This window comes from Hyalella azteca, unplaced genomic scaffold (genome assembly GCF_000764305.2).
Source record: "Hyalella azteca isolate HAZT.00-mixed unplaced genomic scaffold, Hazt_2.0.2 contig16275, whole genome shotgun sequence".
Classification (NCBI taxonomy): domain Eukaryota; kingdom Metazoa; phylum Arthropoda; class Malacostraca; order Amphipoda; family Hyalellidae; genus Hyalella; species Hyalella azteca.
Window position 1 is genome coordinate 159,304 of NW_025946100.1, and position 17,383 is coordinate 176,686.

Here is a 17,383-nt window from a genome sequence, read left to right on the forward strand (position 1 = left end):
ATAACTATTGTTGCTGTCATTAGTTCTGACGTTACTGTTATTATTTCTGCCATACCGGTATAACACTTGTTATAGCTGCCGTTGCTGTCGTCTTAACTGTCATTGTTGCTACTATTCCAGCGGTGGCTGTTATTATTGCTGACGTGCCTGTTATTACAGCTGCCGTTGCTATCGAAATGATTTTCGTTGCTGTTATCATTTCTGCTATTATTGATGTCATTGCTGTAGTTGCTGCCATGGTCGCTATTGTTGTGGCTGCACAGTTTTATTCCCAAGTGGCCTTGTAGCAACGACGAGCGTTTTATAGTGACGAAGCTTCGCCGCTTTCATGCGTGTGGCGTCCGCGTCATGCTGATGGAATGCGGGTTAAGTAATATATTGAAGAATGAGCGTCATGCGTGGATCTCATATAATGATTCGAGATCAGAATGATTTCAGCCAGGAAAATATACATCGACAAAATTCTGGCCTAGTAAATTCAAAATAGTAGCGATAAATTCCATTCTGCTTGTGCATTCTACGTCCATTCTGCTGGTGCTGTGGGTAGGAAAGTGTGTCACTATTTGTACAAAAGGTCCGGTACATTTTTTTGAGCGTATAGTACCAGGTAAAGCTGTCTTCTAATATTCTTTGACTTTTAACCTTTGTATTTTATTTGAATGAGGACTGCGCGTGCACCTCGGCATGTCGTGTAGGACTGCGTGTGCACCTCGGCATGTCGTGTAGGACTGCGTGCTTGCATCGCAGCCAGTGTAGGACTGTTGGGTACGACCTTCCCTGAAGTGTAGGACAGTGTACGTACGATCTGCAGCGCACGAATCATGCGCACGACCTGCTATAGTGCTATGTGCATAGCTTTTGACTTTTATCGAACAAGATTTTTACTTATTTCTTGAGTACACCGTTATGGAAAATTTTTAGGTTCTTGTTATGAAAATTTCGAATTATTTACCACAGCTAGTATCGGTTCATCCTGAACATCTCGATAACTTTATTTTCAGTTTCATGGGAAACATTCAGAAAGAGACTAAAAATTTTTGATCAATAGCATCGTCATCATTAAATCAATTGTCTTTAGAATCATTGGGAGAGGAAGTAGTGATGTGTCACTCTAGTTTGCCTCGACGTATTGTTCTTAAGTGAAAAAATTGAGCAAAATTGTACATATGTGGTGGCGTGTTTAATAAATACTACCGAATACATGAATAATTCAAACTACCAATCGAATTTAATATTGAATAGCAATCAAATTAACTCCTAAAGCACTCCCAAATAAGCAGATAATTTTTTCATTGCGATATCTCAACTGCTTTATCAGCCATTGTGCCGAAAAATCAAGGTTTTATGACACATAGAAAACACATCATCACACTAAAGAACGTGCACTAAATTGTGAGACGCAATTTCTGTGTTAGTTGCTGCTAAGCCAATCTAAAACGTTTCCTGAACGTGTCTGATAGGCTGTGGCTCAGCCACATTTATAGGAAGATTTCATTATGAAATTTTTTGTAAGCTGACATATATGTACAGCTAGACGCGAAACGGTTTTAATTATGTACATCTCCTAAAAGGCGCAGCATTGGCTAAACGGTAACTGGTGGCAGGTTCTGGTGGCAGTTCTGGTGGCAGGTTCTGGTGGCAGGTTCTGGTGGCAGGTTCTGGTGGCAGGTTCTGGTGGCAGGTCCTGGTTGCAGGTCCTGGTGGCAGGTTCTGGTGGCAGGTCCTGGTGGCAGGTCCTGGTTGCAGGTCTTGGTTGCAGGTCCTATTGCAAGACGAAATTGCCCTTTGCTAATGACTCTTTAAGCATCATTGACGGACACGGATTTTATGTGATATCTAACCTAATTATAGAATATAATAAATTATGAACACAAAATGGAAAGATCACTCAATCGAAATTTTCAAAAATTCAGGTCCTGTATGGACGTATAATGCTTCGACGCGCTTTCTTCGTGGGCAATTGATGACTTCATTTGTTGTAAATGTTGATAGTAATAATTTATTGATCTGAAAAATGAATTTTAATCATATTTTAATAATAACATTTATATGTAATAATTTTGATATTTTTTTGATAATTTTAGGAGTCTTTGAAGAATCGCCGTTCTAAACAGCGCTTCAGAATAGCATGTTCAGCGTTGCTTTTAAGAATAGTGGAGCTCCGGCGTTACTTCTCAGGATAAGGCAATTGTGAGAAAAATTTAATCTAGAAGCGTTCTTTTACGAAGTTATTGTGAAAAGTGTAGTTCTGCAAAGTTCTTGTGAGTAACGATGTTCTTGAAAGAAGTGTAGTTCTGCATGGCTTTTGAAAGTGAGCTGAATGAGTTCGCAAGACTTTTGAAATTTCGTAGTGCTACGATGCAATCCCAAGAATATATGACGTTGTCCTCATCCAGCGTTGAGCACCAAGCTTTCAACAGACAATCAGCTTCGCTTGCTAAACAATTAATAACAATTAATATCTCTTATTAGGTGCTCATAGCATTGTGAGCTAATTAGTTGTGTGATCAAAGGATCAACATACAGGGAAATTAGGTCAGCAAATCTTAGCTTGGATTTTTTTCGTACACTGTCTGGTCGACTCCATAGGCATTTTACCGAATGATAATGATTTTTTTGCATAATAGTTCAACCGATAGTCGTTGCATATTCGACCCTCCTTGATTTCTGTTGAGAAACTGACCTGATGATTGGTGTTTCAAATGGGTTATTACAGCTATCACAAATTACGGTCACTAAATTCCACGTAATCGTTTTTCGTTAAACAAATTTGGTATTTTGGCGCGTTCGAGAGCAAAATCTATCAAACATTTGATTGAGCCTTGTCCAAGTGCGTGTGCTGCAGTATTATTTTATGTCTCAATTTTACCTGAAAAGGAGCGCATGCACCTACATGGCTTTAAGCGAGTGCGTCTCACAGATGGTGTTGGATTGCATCCCAATATTTGACCTCAAGCTGTGTCAACGATCTCTTGACAACAAGCTTTTTAAAAAACCTAAGCGTATCTCAGGCGGGAAACATTCATCATTTGGGGATTCAGAGCTGAATTTTAACAAGGATGTAGTGGTGATCATTACCTCAAACAGTTATTCTTCTTCACTTCACATCCATGCACTCACACCTGTGGCAGATGATTGTGTGTCATCGCCGCCGTGTGCGAGCATCAATGACCAGTGGCGGCAGCATAAAAAAATACATTTACTGTTATAGTAACTTGAGCGGTAATCGCAAATTATGTTGGGTATCTCATTCTAGCAAGTTGGCTATATTATCGGATTAGTGGATGAATTTATGACGTAACAGCTGTGCGAATATCTATCTAACCCCGGCATTTAACGTCATATTGAGGTCCAACTATAGTGCGCAACGGGCATACTAATTTTTCAGTATCGCATTTTCTTTTAATACTCAAAACATTATATTCTTATTTATTGGTCACGTGTTGGTTCTCATTAGAGTGGATCATGAAACATGGACGACAATTGAGCTGAAACTCAATCTGAATCTTCTTTCTTTCCATGCCGCAAACTATATAGGCTAGGCTAGGCTAGCAACTTCCATCCTACAGAACGCGTACGCACGAAGTAGGCACAGCATGAGACGGTCAAGGCTTTAGACTTTAGAGTAGCAGCGACGCCAGGCGTGCGTCGTCCAGACAAAAGTTGTAGTATCCTTGTGGTGGTGATGGTGTGTTGCCACTAAGAAAGTGAAGAAGAAACAAGTAGTAACAAAGAGTGACCAGAGAGATGCAGGAGAAAATTAAAGGCGATGAGAGACGAAAAAGGCGCTTAATGCATACTATTTTCATAGAGGTTTGGGATTAGGGTTGGGTTACTTGCTTGTTGGGTTAGTGACGTTTTCTTACCCTGTGTGTTTTTTTCCATCACCTTTGTCTTGCTTGCGCCTGTATCTCTGAAGTGTCTGTGACGTATTTAGCATACCAACAGGACACTTCGTAGTGCATAGTGCTACTTCGTAGTGCTAGTGCCCTATTTAGCATACGGGCCACTGTATGCTTCTGAACATAAATTGCAGTTAAAACTTTCCAACTGCGAATCCTCTTTATTTAGCAGATGGCAAAATTTTAATTATGCATTATTTGATGTGCATTATACTTGGTCTCAACAAAATCCCGAGTTTTCAACGGACTATCCCTAAGTATAAGTTGTTTGTACGCTGAGAGTACACTTTACGATATATACCTGTCTTTCATGCATTGAAGACCTGGTGCTCCACAATCAATAAATCAAAAAAATAGTAGTAAATAAATAAATAAATAAATAAATTTTTACACACAGGCCACATCATGTAATCGTAACATGCTTACTTCATTTCCTTGTCCGAGCAGCATCGTAATGAACACATTTTGAACTTAATTAACAATACGTTGTTTTTTTTTTCTAAATTGGATTATGGCTTTAGTTTGACTGTAACACGTCCACGTGATGTCCTTGCGTTTACCAAGCTTGTATTCTCTAAGAGAGCTCCAATTTTTCTCCAAATTTGTATTGAGCTTCACAATTCTTTGACACACAGGCCACATACGTATAATAATTGAGGTGCAGCGTGGAGCTTGATTTTGACGAGTCAGCTTAATAAGCAGTAATTAGGAGTGTGATTTTTGGTGGTGCACCGCAATGCTGGTAGCCGGAGACAAGGCTAGCGGTCAAGGCCTGGTGCTATTTAGGTAGGAAGGGCACATTGCCAGTGCCTGCCACTACGCTTAGTAACTTCCACGACCACAGGACATTCCGACCAATCAATGTGACATTCTGAGGCTTCAAAGTTCACCACGAACTTCTTTACTATAAAATTTAATCTGTTGCCCTCACCTGTGAGTTAGTCCTTGCCTGGCACAGTTAATGAAAATATCCATGAATCAAACGTACTATATAATGGCTGATCAACCGTAATCAATTTATTGAATTTGTTTCCCTTGGAGTCTCGTATTCACCTATTTCTAGCCACGCAAGCTGCTTCCGTTTTCTGTGTCAACAGAATTACAGATTTCTTGCGATATCCACTTGATCATCTGTCATTAAAGCTAAAAGACCCTATTCCTCGTGAAAAAATTTATGGAAATTAGCCTTTTATTAAAAAATTATCGGGCAGAAATATCGATGAATTAAGACGAGTATGATACAGAAGATTAAATTGATATAAATCTTTTCCAAACCGTACTGATCATTTTGGTTACTGTTAGATCCACAAAGTGTTTTCGTCATTTAAACGCTGCAATTTTTTGTATAAAATTTGAGAATACCAACCGAATTCACAAACTTATGAGTAGAGTTGAGTTCCGAGAAAAATTTAGAGATGAATGCTGCTGGGTCAGTGGAGTACAAACTCATCTATGTCTCATGTGGGCTGGGCGCTGGCTACTGCCATTTACTGTTACATTATAATCGTACTTTGCAATCTTCGGTCAAGCTGTACGTGTCTGTCTATTCTTGTGCTGAGTATTTTTCATGATTGTGAACCTAAAACGATAATTATAGGTTGCTTTTGGCAAATTTCATCGCTTGTATTCAGATCACAATAAAACTCCCATTCGCGCCTACTCATAGGCAATTTTGCTCTCTTTTCTCAACTGCTACTCTTCTTCCAATGCTAGCGGTCGATTTAATTCCTTATATGTTGTTTGTTCAACTGTTTTTCTTATAGATTACGGACTATTTTGCACGATACATTCTTTACTGCTGCTCTCCTTTGAAGAGATTGCTCTCTATTACAGTCAAATTTATGGTTGTGTGTTCAAGTGCACGCTTTGCCGTCAGGCTTCAGAGGAGGAAGCTGCAGCTGGTGCGGGCTGAAGCAGAGTTAGCAGAGTCTAAGCAGAAAAGTTAGTCAGTATCGATCGCGCTGTGTTGTGGTGAGGTGTGTCGTGCAATAGTCGTTTGTTGCATGCGTCCGGTGTCTCTAGTCAGACAATATTATTCAACGTTTGCTTTTGGAAATGGAATGTGTTACCGTAGAAGTCGAATTTTGACATATCCACTATTGAGTATAATGGTGTGGTTTTTCTGTCTAGTCGAGGATTCATGTTCGTGATGCGGCAAGATAAAGAGGGAAATTTCTACCGTTTCCTGTAGAGTGTAGTTATGCCGCGGAGTTACGGAAGCCGAACGCACCCTGCTTCCACTTATAAGTACTTGACGAAATTCACGTCATACAGGTGTGGTTGGTGCTGACTGCTCCAAGCCCTAACCGGAGTGCATTTACCACATACTGGCGAACAATACTACGAGATGAACAAAAGAATACAGTAGTTGATCATTCATTTTTCGCGTGCAGGTTGATAATTTGCTTCATTACTTTTCTCTTACGTGTGCCGTGCGCGTGTGGCGTGTGCTAACTCTATCTCTAACTGTGCATAATCATTTGCGGATCATTGTGACATTTCATGCAGGTTGCTAGAAAACTATTTCGAAGTTCGAAGAATAACAATTGCCTGAGTATAAAATCAATCCTTCACATACCGGTACATCTTTTTATTTTGAACGCAATAATAGGTACTCATACGGTCATACCATGTGTCCAGTATAAAGCACTCATGTATCAGCTCCCCAAGGACCCCAACTAAAACTTCAAAGCAAGTCCTGCTATTTATTTGTCCATCTCCTGGTAAAGGTTAGGAATCATGGGCATAGGTACCCCGTACCAGAGTATAGGGATAGGAACTGTCTCGGCAGTCTCGCTAAAATTAACTGAAGTTATATTAGTCTAACGAAGCTGAGTTAGTTTACGATAATTATTTGTTTTGCTTCAGTCAAATCATGGCCCCGATTATGTCCGATAGAAGGTCGTTAAAAGCCTGTTTAAAAACCGTGTAGCTCAGTTAGAGACGCCTGGTCTAACATAACGTCCAAATTTCCAAAACATCAGACAAGAAACCAATTTAGCCAGGTATAGAATTTATTTTTTTTTGTTTTTTTTTATTCAATGTGCAGGTCATATAAGTGACCTTTATGGTCAGACTGAAAATATTACAACTATTATGCCCTAATCCATTGGTTTCGAACATTTTTGTGATATACTACGACTTTGACTTGGAGGTCCCCGAACTGGACCGTCGACGTCGAGGTTCGCCGCGTAAGACAACCTGATGCTACGTATTGTCCATTGATTTGCAGTATTTTATCTTGCATTATGCGTCCATTATAAGCGCGTTGACTGTAGACTGTAGTGTATATGTAAATATATCAATTTAGCCGTAGACTGCGCCTGCGCGAGACCATGCATACCAACAGCTGTGAACTGTCGTCAGATAGCTTTGTGCTAGGTCGTAAACATTTTTGTGTGATACACTTCCATAGAAAATCGCTCTCTACTAATAGTATTCGTATCGTACGTAGAATAGAAGGCCCCATAGATTGCCATGCATTCGCGGGTGCTCCTACCGTACGTAGGTCAAGACGATAACCAATGCTCCAAGTCTAAGCCATGAACCCATATAAATGAATGGACCATAATGTCCAAATAGTGACCCACTTTCTGCACGTAGCACTGATATAACCTTTAGCCGAGTAGTAGGACGGGGTCGGGATGAAGAACAGAAGGAAAAAATGTGCATCGTTTTTTGGACAAAATCTCACTCGTTTCTCTCAATGTGCAAACATGATAGCCATCGTGTGCGTATCATCCGAAGTCTGCTCACACGACAATATTCACCATCGCCTGAATTTACTATCATCGTATCGTGTATCTTCAGTGTGCGAAGAAATGAAATAACTTTACTACTATGCTACTTACGCTACAAGCATCAAATTCTTTGCCTTAAATAATCTTCGTGCACAGAAATTTCATTGTAGCTCCCGAGATAGCTTCATTGATCTTAACTTCTCCTCAAAATCCGGTTGTCCTCTTCGACAATCTCACACCCAAAGAAATGTATAATGTCTTTCTTAGGAAATGCTTTCAGATTCTCAACGATATTCCCTTAAATTCTCTCAAATATTCTTTCACTTTCTAATATCCTGTTATCCATTAGGAAACTGAAACTCACCAGTTGGCTGTAGGGCAGCGTTCAACAGGTCTTGATGAAAATGATGTTAACTGATGAATGTAAAGCAAAATTTTAATGTTTTCATGGTAATTAGTAAAGCTCTTGAAAAATTTCTTATTGATGATTTATGAGACAGAGAAAAAGAAATAATTTTTCGATTAAAGGAGGGGGTACAAGTAAATTTGATGTAAGTATTATTTTTCTAAGAAATAGTTCATGATTGTGTCAGAAATCGTCTGACCCAAAATTATACATTAGCTTATTATGATAATATTTTATATAATATTAGCTTCGCTGCTGCCGTTCTTTATGCCATGAGTGTAGGAGCAAATCACTACTTTCAGAAACGCATTTTCTAGACTGCTTCACACTTGGTGAGCCTTCCTATAGTTTCACTTTTACTCCTGCGGTGGGTCGTGAAAGTCCTATTCGATGAGCCGTTCAATGAAACTATTAACTCACTTGACAATCGACGGACATAGCGAGGCGGCAATTACGAGTCGACTATCGTGGCACTCGCTTCTGGTAACGATAATCGGCGTAAATGCTGAAACTTCACTGTATTGAATTTCTTTTGCTAGGTCGAGTGACAAGCAAACTACTCACGTTTAATCTTCAGGATAGAACACATATAGTGTCATTCCATTTTATTCTCTTTCTGTTTGACTATAACAGCTAGTGTTAGCGGATGCACGACCACCAACGTCATTTCCATAATATATATAGCAACCAAATATACTGATTATTTTCGATTTCCTGACCGCAACGAATAACACCAAGAGATACAAATTTATAGTAACCTGTGACAAATTATGAGCGCACTTGTACAATCTTGAATGCTGTTTGGAGCCTAAAACTGAACTGAACTCACACTTAACTTCACATTAAGCACATCTTTCATCTCTTCCATGCAATTGTGCTCTCTCTAGCTTTGTTCTCAACCTATCCAACGGCAATGAGTATTGCTGCAAGACATCATATTTACACTTTATCCTCAGACATTTTCACTTCAACTTTGTTTACCCCTGCTTCATTTCTTTGGCTTTTCAAATAGTTTTCAAATGCAATGTGCAGGGGAAAAGCAATTAAAGCATCAAAGTGTACCCTACCGTTATAGCCACGTCCTAGTTGTCAAGTGTCCTAGCTGCTGCCTCATTACCACCCGCCACCGAATTAATTCTCTCAGTTTGCGTTAATGCGAGATCGCATAAAGCGCGACCTCAAAGCGACTCTGATAAACAAATGAATATAGACAAATTCATAAAGTGTTTTCCAGTATGCTTACCTAATTAAATTGTTAATCTAATGGTGGTTGTAAATTGCAAGTAATAGCTGTGTGTACTTATTGCTTAGTGTGATTTTGTACTAAAATTTGTATCTATTTGTCAGTGTACAGGGTAATTTTAGAGTAAGTTAGTTGAACAATGTTTTATCCCTTTAAAACACAAGAGAATAATGAGCACTGTAGCAACATCTCCTACTGACCAGAGTCTGCAGCCCTCGACTGAACCATTTACGCCATGTACTGCAAAAAATGTTGCCTCACAAAATGACCTCGAAATGCCTCACCAAAATCCTAACATAGCACTGAATGAAAGTGAAAGCGACCCTCATTCTAATGTTGCCGATAACTCGTCTCCTGTCATTGTTTCGAAGAGGAACTCTCCTATCGTTGACTTGATCGTAGAAAACGAGATCGAGATTGTTGGGAGGGACTCGCTTAGCAGCAATGCCAAGGAGAACCCAAGTGATGCATTAGCATCAGGTGTAGGTTGTGATAGTCTTGTTAGTAATGCAGACGGAGCTCAATTTAATTGTCTTATAACTGCGGGTTGTGGTAACGATGGATTGTTGGATTGTAGTGCGAGATCAGCGGGTGCAAAAATTGAAACAGATGTTGACTCTAGTCTGGTAAGAAAAACTGAGACCGAAACTAGGAACCGAATAAACGTCAAGTCATTTGATATAAGCAAGAGTGAGTTGAATAACGGACCAGTGTTCACCGATACAAGTGATGCCAGTCAACGTTCCGAAGGTCACGATGCGAGCGACATTGCAGGCGAAAACAGTCCATGCAACTCATCAGGAGACAGCAGCAGTCACATCACCAACAACCCGTGCTCTGACCCCAGCTCTCTGGGAGACACGAGTGAGTCCGTCAGTGCATCGTGTGAAGCAGATAATGATGACAATGATAACCTGGTCTCATTTCCGTGCAATCTATCGGTGCCCTTGGATGCCGAGTTGATTGAGACCGCCCATGAGCATGCCATTCACGAAGATAATCCATCTGCATCGGTTGTGATAACAGATTCTAAATTACTTAATTCTCTCCCTGTATGTTTAAATACTTCTCCGTTAAACCCGCAAGAAAAACAAGGAGACAAATGTGTTTTTCAGGAGCAAAGTGAGAACGACGATGAAGAAAAGAAACCTCAAGTCCAACAAGTAGTCGATGAAGGAAAATGCCTCGAAACTTCACATGTTAATAATGATCAAGAATGTTTTCTTTTTATCTCACTAGAAAACGATGACGCTAAATGTATACCTCAAGTAGAGTTAGACAAAACTAGCGAAAAACCTGTTGGCACAAGCAACAGTTCAAACATCGGTCCATCCCTTAGATGTTCTGACTCATTACCTCAAGTGAAACACGAGAGAGATTCTTTTAGGAATCGAATAGGGTCCCTACGGAAGAACAAAAATATCAAAAAGGATTTCATCGTAGAAATATTCGAGTCGAAAAAGCCCACTTTCGACGTTAGTAAAGATGGAGAAAAGGGTGCAATCGACAGTGCAGATTTTACCAATCTGCTAGTTGGGAAACTACGTACTGAAGGAAGAGCTCGAAGTGAACCTCCTGAGCTCACAACGTCGGCTCCTAATTTTGTCTGCTTTGAGATCAGCCACTCGAACAGCAGTAATGACGTGTCCGCTGGTGCACGATGCTCAAATATTCCAAAGCCAACCTTAAGACACAAACATGCGGCTTGTGATTCAGTGCAGAAATTAGGCTGTAACGGGACTACGAAGAGCGGCTCAGGGCCGACCTTGGTACAAAGCTGTGAGTCTGGACTCATTGCGCCTGCTTCACTCAGTCACACATGGGAGTCTGCCTCTGGGATTAGTGGTGATCTCACATCGACAGGTGAGCTCAACTTCTAAACGCGCCTTGTATTGCCTAGGTTTTCATTTTAAGCATGTGTTAACAGCTCATTAAGTTTGACTGCAAAGCTTTACATGGAGAAAATACTGAACAATTCTCACGTTGGATTATTTGTATCGTCGATTTAATCGTTTGATTCGTTGACGGCTCGCATTAGGTATGTTTTGAAATTGAACTGTTTTTAAGACAAATTTTATAGTACATATTTGTTATTTAAATTGAGTAAAGCCCACATTAAACATGTTTCGTATTTCACTTGTATAATTCGATGTTGAATTTCCAAATACTTAGTAATTAGTTGAAAAATACTATAGTTTCAGCTACGAAGTTTATTACCGCTACTCGTAAATCTTTCATTCGTGTTCCTAGGCCTGAATTATTTTCGTTGCTTTACCCAAAATTGGGGAGATCCCTTCACGAAAGGTGCAAATTTACTCTCCGACATCCGCATTCTGTTTGATCGTCACTGTAGATAACAGTGACGTGTTTCGTTGCAATTTGTCGCTCGGTTTATGTGTGCTAACCGACATTACTGGGCACAGCACCACACGCATGAAGCAGCATCACACGTAAAGCCACAGCATCACACGTAAAGCCACAGCATCGCACGTAAGCCACAGCATCGCACGTAAGCCACAGCATCGCACGTAAGCCACAGCATCGCACGTAAGCCACAGCATCGCACGCAGCTAGGGCACAGGCACAGCATCGCACGCAATAAGGCCGGGCACGATACGCAGTGCTCAGCCTAATTAACAAAACGCTTTACTATTTACAAAATTCATCTTTATTCATAATACTCGACATCAAGCATCACTGCACCATTAACAACAAGGTTCAGCTACATTAATGCGGTGCATCTTCGATCATGCAAGTGGCGCAACTACATGCATGAGGTGCAGCTACATGCAAGAGGTGCAGCTACATGCAAGAGGTGCAGCTACATGCAAGAGGTGCAGCTACATGCAAGAGGTGCAGCTACATGCAAGAGGTGCAGCTACATGCAAGAGGTGCAGCTACATGCAAGAGGTGCAGCTACATGCAAGAGGTGCAGCTTCATGCAAGAGGTGCAGCTTCATGCATGAGGTGCAGCTTCTTTGCTAAAGATGGACGAATGAGCTTCACACATGAACAAAATACGTTATATTTGTAATAAAAATAAAATATCGTAGCATGGAGTATAATTAACACATGATGGAAAATAATATGTTCAAGTGTTACTCTGAAGATATCGTTCATCTGAAATATATTATTAGAACATATCATTGAAACATATTATCACGTCACGGTGAGGTCACACGTAAAACTATAGATACCTGACCTAAGCTGCTGTTTAAAATGGTTGGAAAAACGGGACGCAGTATTGAATATAAGGGAAACATGTCTCAGCCTTAGGGCGTGCCATCATAAATAAGGCGTGTGTGCCGCAGTGAGGTTTCATGCCGAAGGATAGCTGAAAGTTCAGCCAGCTGAGACGTCGCTGCGGCAGCGGCGCAGACGCAGGCCGCTCGCTGAACACTCGGCATTCCACTCCGCCAAGTGGATTAGTTGGACCTGAACTGTCGTGGCGGTGAGATGTGCGCGTTGTGTTCCTGTGTCGTGCAGTTGCTGATCCACGGTCAAGTGTGGGTCGTATGTGGGCAGAAGTTTGCGTTAGTGAATGTAACCAAGGATTTAGTGTAGGATATTGCCTAACATAGCACTACATGGTAAAGCGCTGACGTTTCTTCTTCCTCGTTCATGAACGCAAGTCTCGGTGCACTCGATGCAAACCGAAAATCTTGGGTGATATAATAAGCCTCGTTGATAATGAGGTAGACAAACTAATTCATAGCTACTGATGATTCTTTGTAAAGTGATTTAACGCTGTTGCAATTGAAATTTACTGTGATTATTGGAAAAGATTTAATTGAGCCTAATCTTATTTGGTTTTTGCTTTTTTATCCATCTTTTGGAACACATCATTCATTACGTTCCTCTTGACCAAATTCAAAATTGCACTTCGAACAAGTCATGTCTAGAGTTAGAAATTACTTGGCTGTCGTTGTGGTTCTTAGAATGTTCCCTAACTCTCAGTATGTTTGATTAAATATATTTTCAATTGACAACGATACTGGAAATTACTAATTATTCGATCTCTCAACCTAGATCGGAAAAATCGATAAATGACTCTACTAAATATCTTCATGAGTCATGCAGATTGTTACTTAAATTCGATAAGTTACGATATTATTATGATCGTTCATGATGTTCAAACAAAATATAAGTATGCTTTCTATCTTGAGAAGTAGGTATCTTGGTATGCGAGTGGTCCCGAACCAACATCTGGACCTCAAGATGGACACGTCTGGTTCCTCTTTCTCCCTCTCGATGACCTTGCGGGAGACCGAAGTAGAATTCTTTGAATGCAGTTTCGGATTCCATATGCTTGCAACAGACACCATTTGCGATAACTCAAGTCAAAACTTGAACAAGTTTGTTAGCAGTTAATTGCGTTGTGCAACTAGCTGAAGCAAGTCTCGATCATTCAAGCGAACATAGTTGTTCTCAATTTTATAGTTCTAAAAGTTAGCCGTTTTCGAACTTAACTGCTCAAACTTCGAACTGATTCACTGAGCCATATGTTCGACGATTTTCCATTTTACATATTGCACGCAATCGCTCCGATGAGCAATTTGCTCAAGGAATTACCGTTTTTATAATGCATACCGTACGTAGCTACAACGAGCTCATGCTCAAGGATTTACCGTTTTTTTTGCTGCATGCGACCACTTCAATGAACCCTTTGTTCAATAATTTGCTGATGCTAGTCTCCTAAATTGTATATACATACTGAAGATTCTTGATCCGACTGCCTTGAATTCGCAGATCATTTTTCGCTTTTACAGCTAGATATTTGTCTAATTGTATTAAAAAAACGAAATCTAAACAAATTGCACATTCGATAAAAATTCTGAACGATCAGCGTACATACAGTTAATTTAATTCTAAACCTGATCATATTCTTCAGTCATCTCCGTGTAAATATCTCGCTGTCTCATTCGCCTTCGCATGAGACAGCGCTGCAACACTCCAACGACAGACCGGTAGTCCCGTTCAGTTCTTCAATGGCCGCCAGTGTCGAGGCAATTGCACAGGAATGCGGAGTAGTTAGCAACCCGCGATCTAATGCATCGTTCTATAGTGCAGTTGCACGTTCCACTGCCAGTCATTCGACTAGTGGGTTATTCTTACAACAGTCCGTGTGTATGCATGCCCTTCGAGGAATGATTGTGTGTAATATTTCATGCATTATAAAAGTTTGTATCGCATTAAAGCTAATGCAAATTGAAGCTGTCTACTTTTCGATTGCTATTGCACTTGCAATGCAGGGAATTTTTCTGAAATAATTTTTTGCGTAATGTTCAGTAAGCAATTTTATTTTCAGAAAAAGCATATCATAAATTTGGACTTTTGAGCGTTGAATTTTTAATTTTGTAGAAAAATTTGTACTTCAGGCGTTAAATGAAAAAGAATTTGGAGTTGTGGAATTTGAATATATTATTGTATTACTCTCTATAGCTGATTCCAATAACCAATAACAATGCGACTGACGGGTAGTGAGGGACTTTCTCTCTTTAGCCCCTATACGTCATCTAATTATTCAAGCGCTCCCAGTCCAGGTCACGACTCGATTAATGGACCTGCTCAAAGTCTTGCTCGAACGTACATCAATAAATTCGAGAACCTTCCCCTTCATGGTAAAACCACGTCATCCTCCGAGGTTGCGTCGAGTGTTGTCCTACCGAAGAAGTGCGAGAGTCTACCGTTGCCGTCAACCTACAGTCCAAAGCTGAAAAGACAATTTCCAAGATATTGTGCACCTGGTGGAAGCGACGAGGGCGCTCCATACTTATCCTCTTTGACATGCTTCGCCGGCGACGACTCGCCTACCAAAGACTCGGGTTACACCACGTCATCCTCCGAGGTTGCGTCGAGTGTTGTCCTACCGAAGAAGTGCGAGAGTCTACCGTTGCCGTCAACCTACAGTCCAAAGCTGAAAAGATGACGTTTTTTAACGCAACTCAGAGGCCGACCAGCAAGTCCCGATCTCGGGGCAGCTCGCCGCACCTCCGCCGCAACCATCACTCTCAACGAGTCAGCTAACTTCCTTATCGAGAAGATGATCAATTCAACGCCTGAAACTAAGAGGTAAGTCGTTACTTTCCTTATTAGGAAGATGATCAATTCTACGCCTGAAACTAAGAGGTAAGTTGCCCAACTACCTTATTGAAAAGATGATCAACTTCACGCCTGAGACTAAGAGGCAAGTCGTTCAACTTCTTTATTGAGAAGATGATCAACTTTATTCTTGAAACCAAGAGGAAAGTCGTTCAATTTCCTTATTGAAAAGATGATCAACTGCCTGAAACTAAGAGGTCAGTCCACCAATATCATTATGGGGAGATGATGAACACTATTTGGGATTATGAGCTGAAACTGAGCTCATATTTAATTCTGGGAACTTGTTAAACTCAAGAATACGGAAAAATTTAATACCGAATGCATATTTTATTTTTTTATGGCAAGATGCCCACCATTCGGCAAATAAAAGACAATTTCCAAGATATTGTGCACCTGGTGGAAGCGACGAGGTTGCTCCATACTTATCCTCTTTGACATGCTTCGCCGGCGACGACTCGCCTACCAAAGACTCGGGTTACAGCAGCAGTTTGCAGTCGTCCGTGGGTGGAACGAATAGTGGATATCCTCCAAGAAGTTTGTTTACGCCTCGATTTAGCAGCTTGTCCCTTTTGGATAACGCTAATGAAGACGCTGCGAAAACACCAACATTTTCTAGAGGAACGTGGAATCGTTCATCTGATTATCAGAAAGAAAGTGTTGGGTCTTGGGAGAGGACATCACCGAAACAGGATATGTCATTCACCAGCAGCAGCGAGTCGCAATCTCCGTCTTCATTCTTGAAATTAGCTCGACTGAATTTAACTCCCGTCAAATTTCGCGCTCAAAAACTTTCCGCTCTGGGTCAGTGGATTATGAATAAATTGTCGTTAGAAGTTACTATAAGTGTTTGTATATCGTGGTAAATTTGCTTTTTGGGTTTCATTCGTGTATTTCATGTTTCGATTAAAGGTATGTAAGAAGTATGTTTCGAAATGTGATGGAGGTTCTGAAAAGTTCCGGTCTTGGGAGGCACCACCTACTGTTGAAACTCGGTTTATTTTTTGCTGGAATTTTCAGATTAGAAAATGATGTAGCCTTCCTTGAAAGTGTTATCATAGACGAATGTTTTCTCTTGTTCTTCGTAGAAATTCCGTGAGGCGTCTGCTTGAGCACCAACAACACCTTGTGACTGTTAATTTAAAAGTTATTTTCTGTCGTTGGCGTGTTGTCGAGATGTAATGCTTTGGGTTTCTGTTGCTTCTTAAAAATTTATTTTTAAATAAATCAAACAATGCAATCTGACGGGTAATTTTAATTAGACAACTTCTTCTGCCTCCACAGAATCTCCTCGAAAAGACTCCGACCCCGACATCAGCGCCGAGGTTCCTCCAATTCTAACTGGTACCACACCGGCCGCCGGTCAAGCTTCTTCACCTTCGGGGGCGGATGTCAAGAGTCTTAGCGAAGCCGTTGGGGGCGAGGACGATACTGAGGGTGCAGGTGGTGCTGGCAATTCTGGAGATGCTGCTTCCTCCACTGGGTCGGAGGGCAGGAGAGCTGCTACAGCATTCACCATAGAGCTCGACAAAGAAGACGACGGTGAGGGTTCAGCCAAGAAGCTGGACATCGCGGGTCCGTTATCGAAGTGGGCGCCTAAACACAGAAGAAACTTGAGCCTCACCAAAGTCGAGGAGAATAAGGTAATACATATTTGCATTTCTTATTAAATTCCTTCATAACTTCCTCTTCTTTTATTACAAATTTTCATAGTTATGGTGTTTTTGGTCACTGTCGATACAAGATTCATAATTTCAAAAATCAGAATTTAATTTTTATGTATACTTTATACAACTTTCTGCTCACGTGTGATTAAAATTTTACTACCACGCACTTGACTGGGTTGATATTTATATCACGTCTTTAGTTTTCCCATTAAATTAAATGCATAACTGTATCCTCCCGAGTCATGCTTCTCGGTTTTTCATGACTGATAGACAATATATATACTATATAAGACTCTACAGTATTTATCTATTGATGTTCATAT

General features: G+C 40.6%; 1 protein-coding gene across 6 annotated transcripts in view; it reads left to right on the forward strand.

Moving 5' to 3' along the window:
* The window catches only part of LOC108679320, a 58,310-nt gene that overhangs the window by 20,769 nt on the left and 20,158 nt on the right, over positions 1 to 17,383 (forward strand). For 5 of the 6 annotated variants that reach the window (XM_018167918.2, XM_018167921.2, XM_018167920.2 and 2 more), the window contains one exon: positions 16,678 to 17,036. In XM_018167918.2, the coding sequence (XP_018023407.1) occupies positions 16,678 to 17,036 (359 nt within the window). Of the gene's footprint in view, positions 1 to 9,393; positions 11,155 to 16,677; positions 17,037 to 17,383 lie in introns of those variants that run through there. The other variant, XM_018167922.2, reaches the window with a different exon arrangement.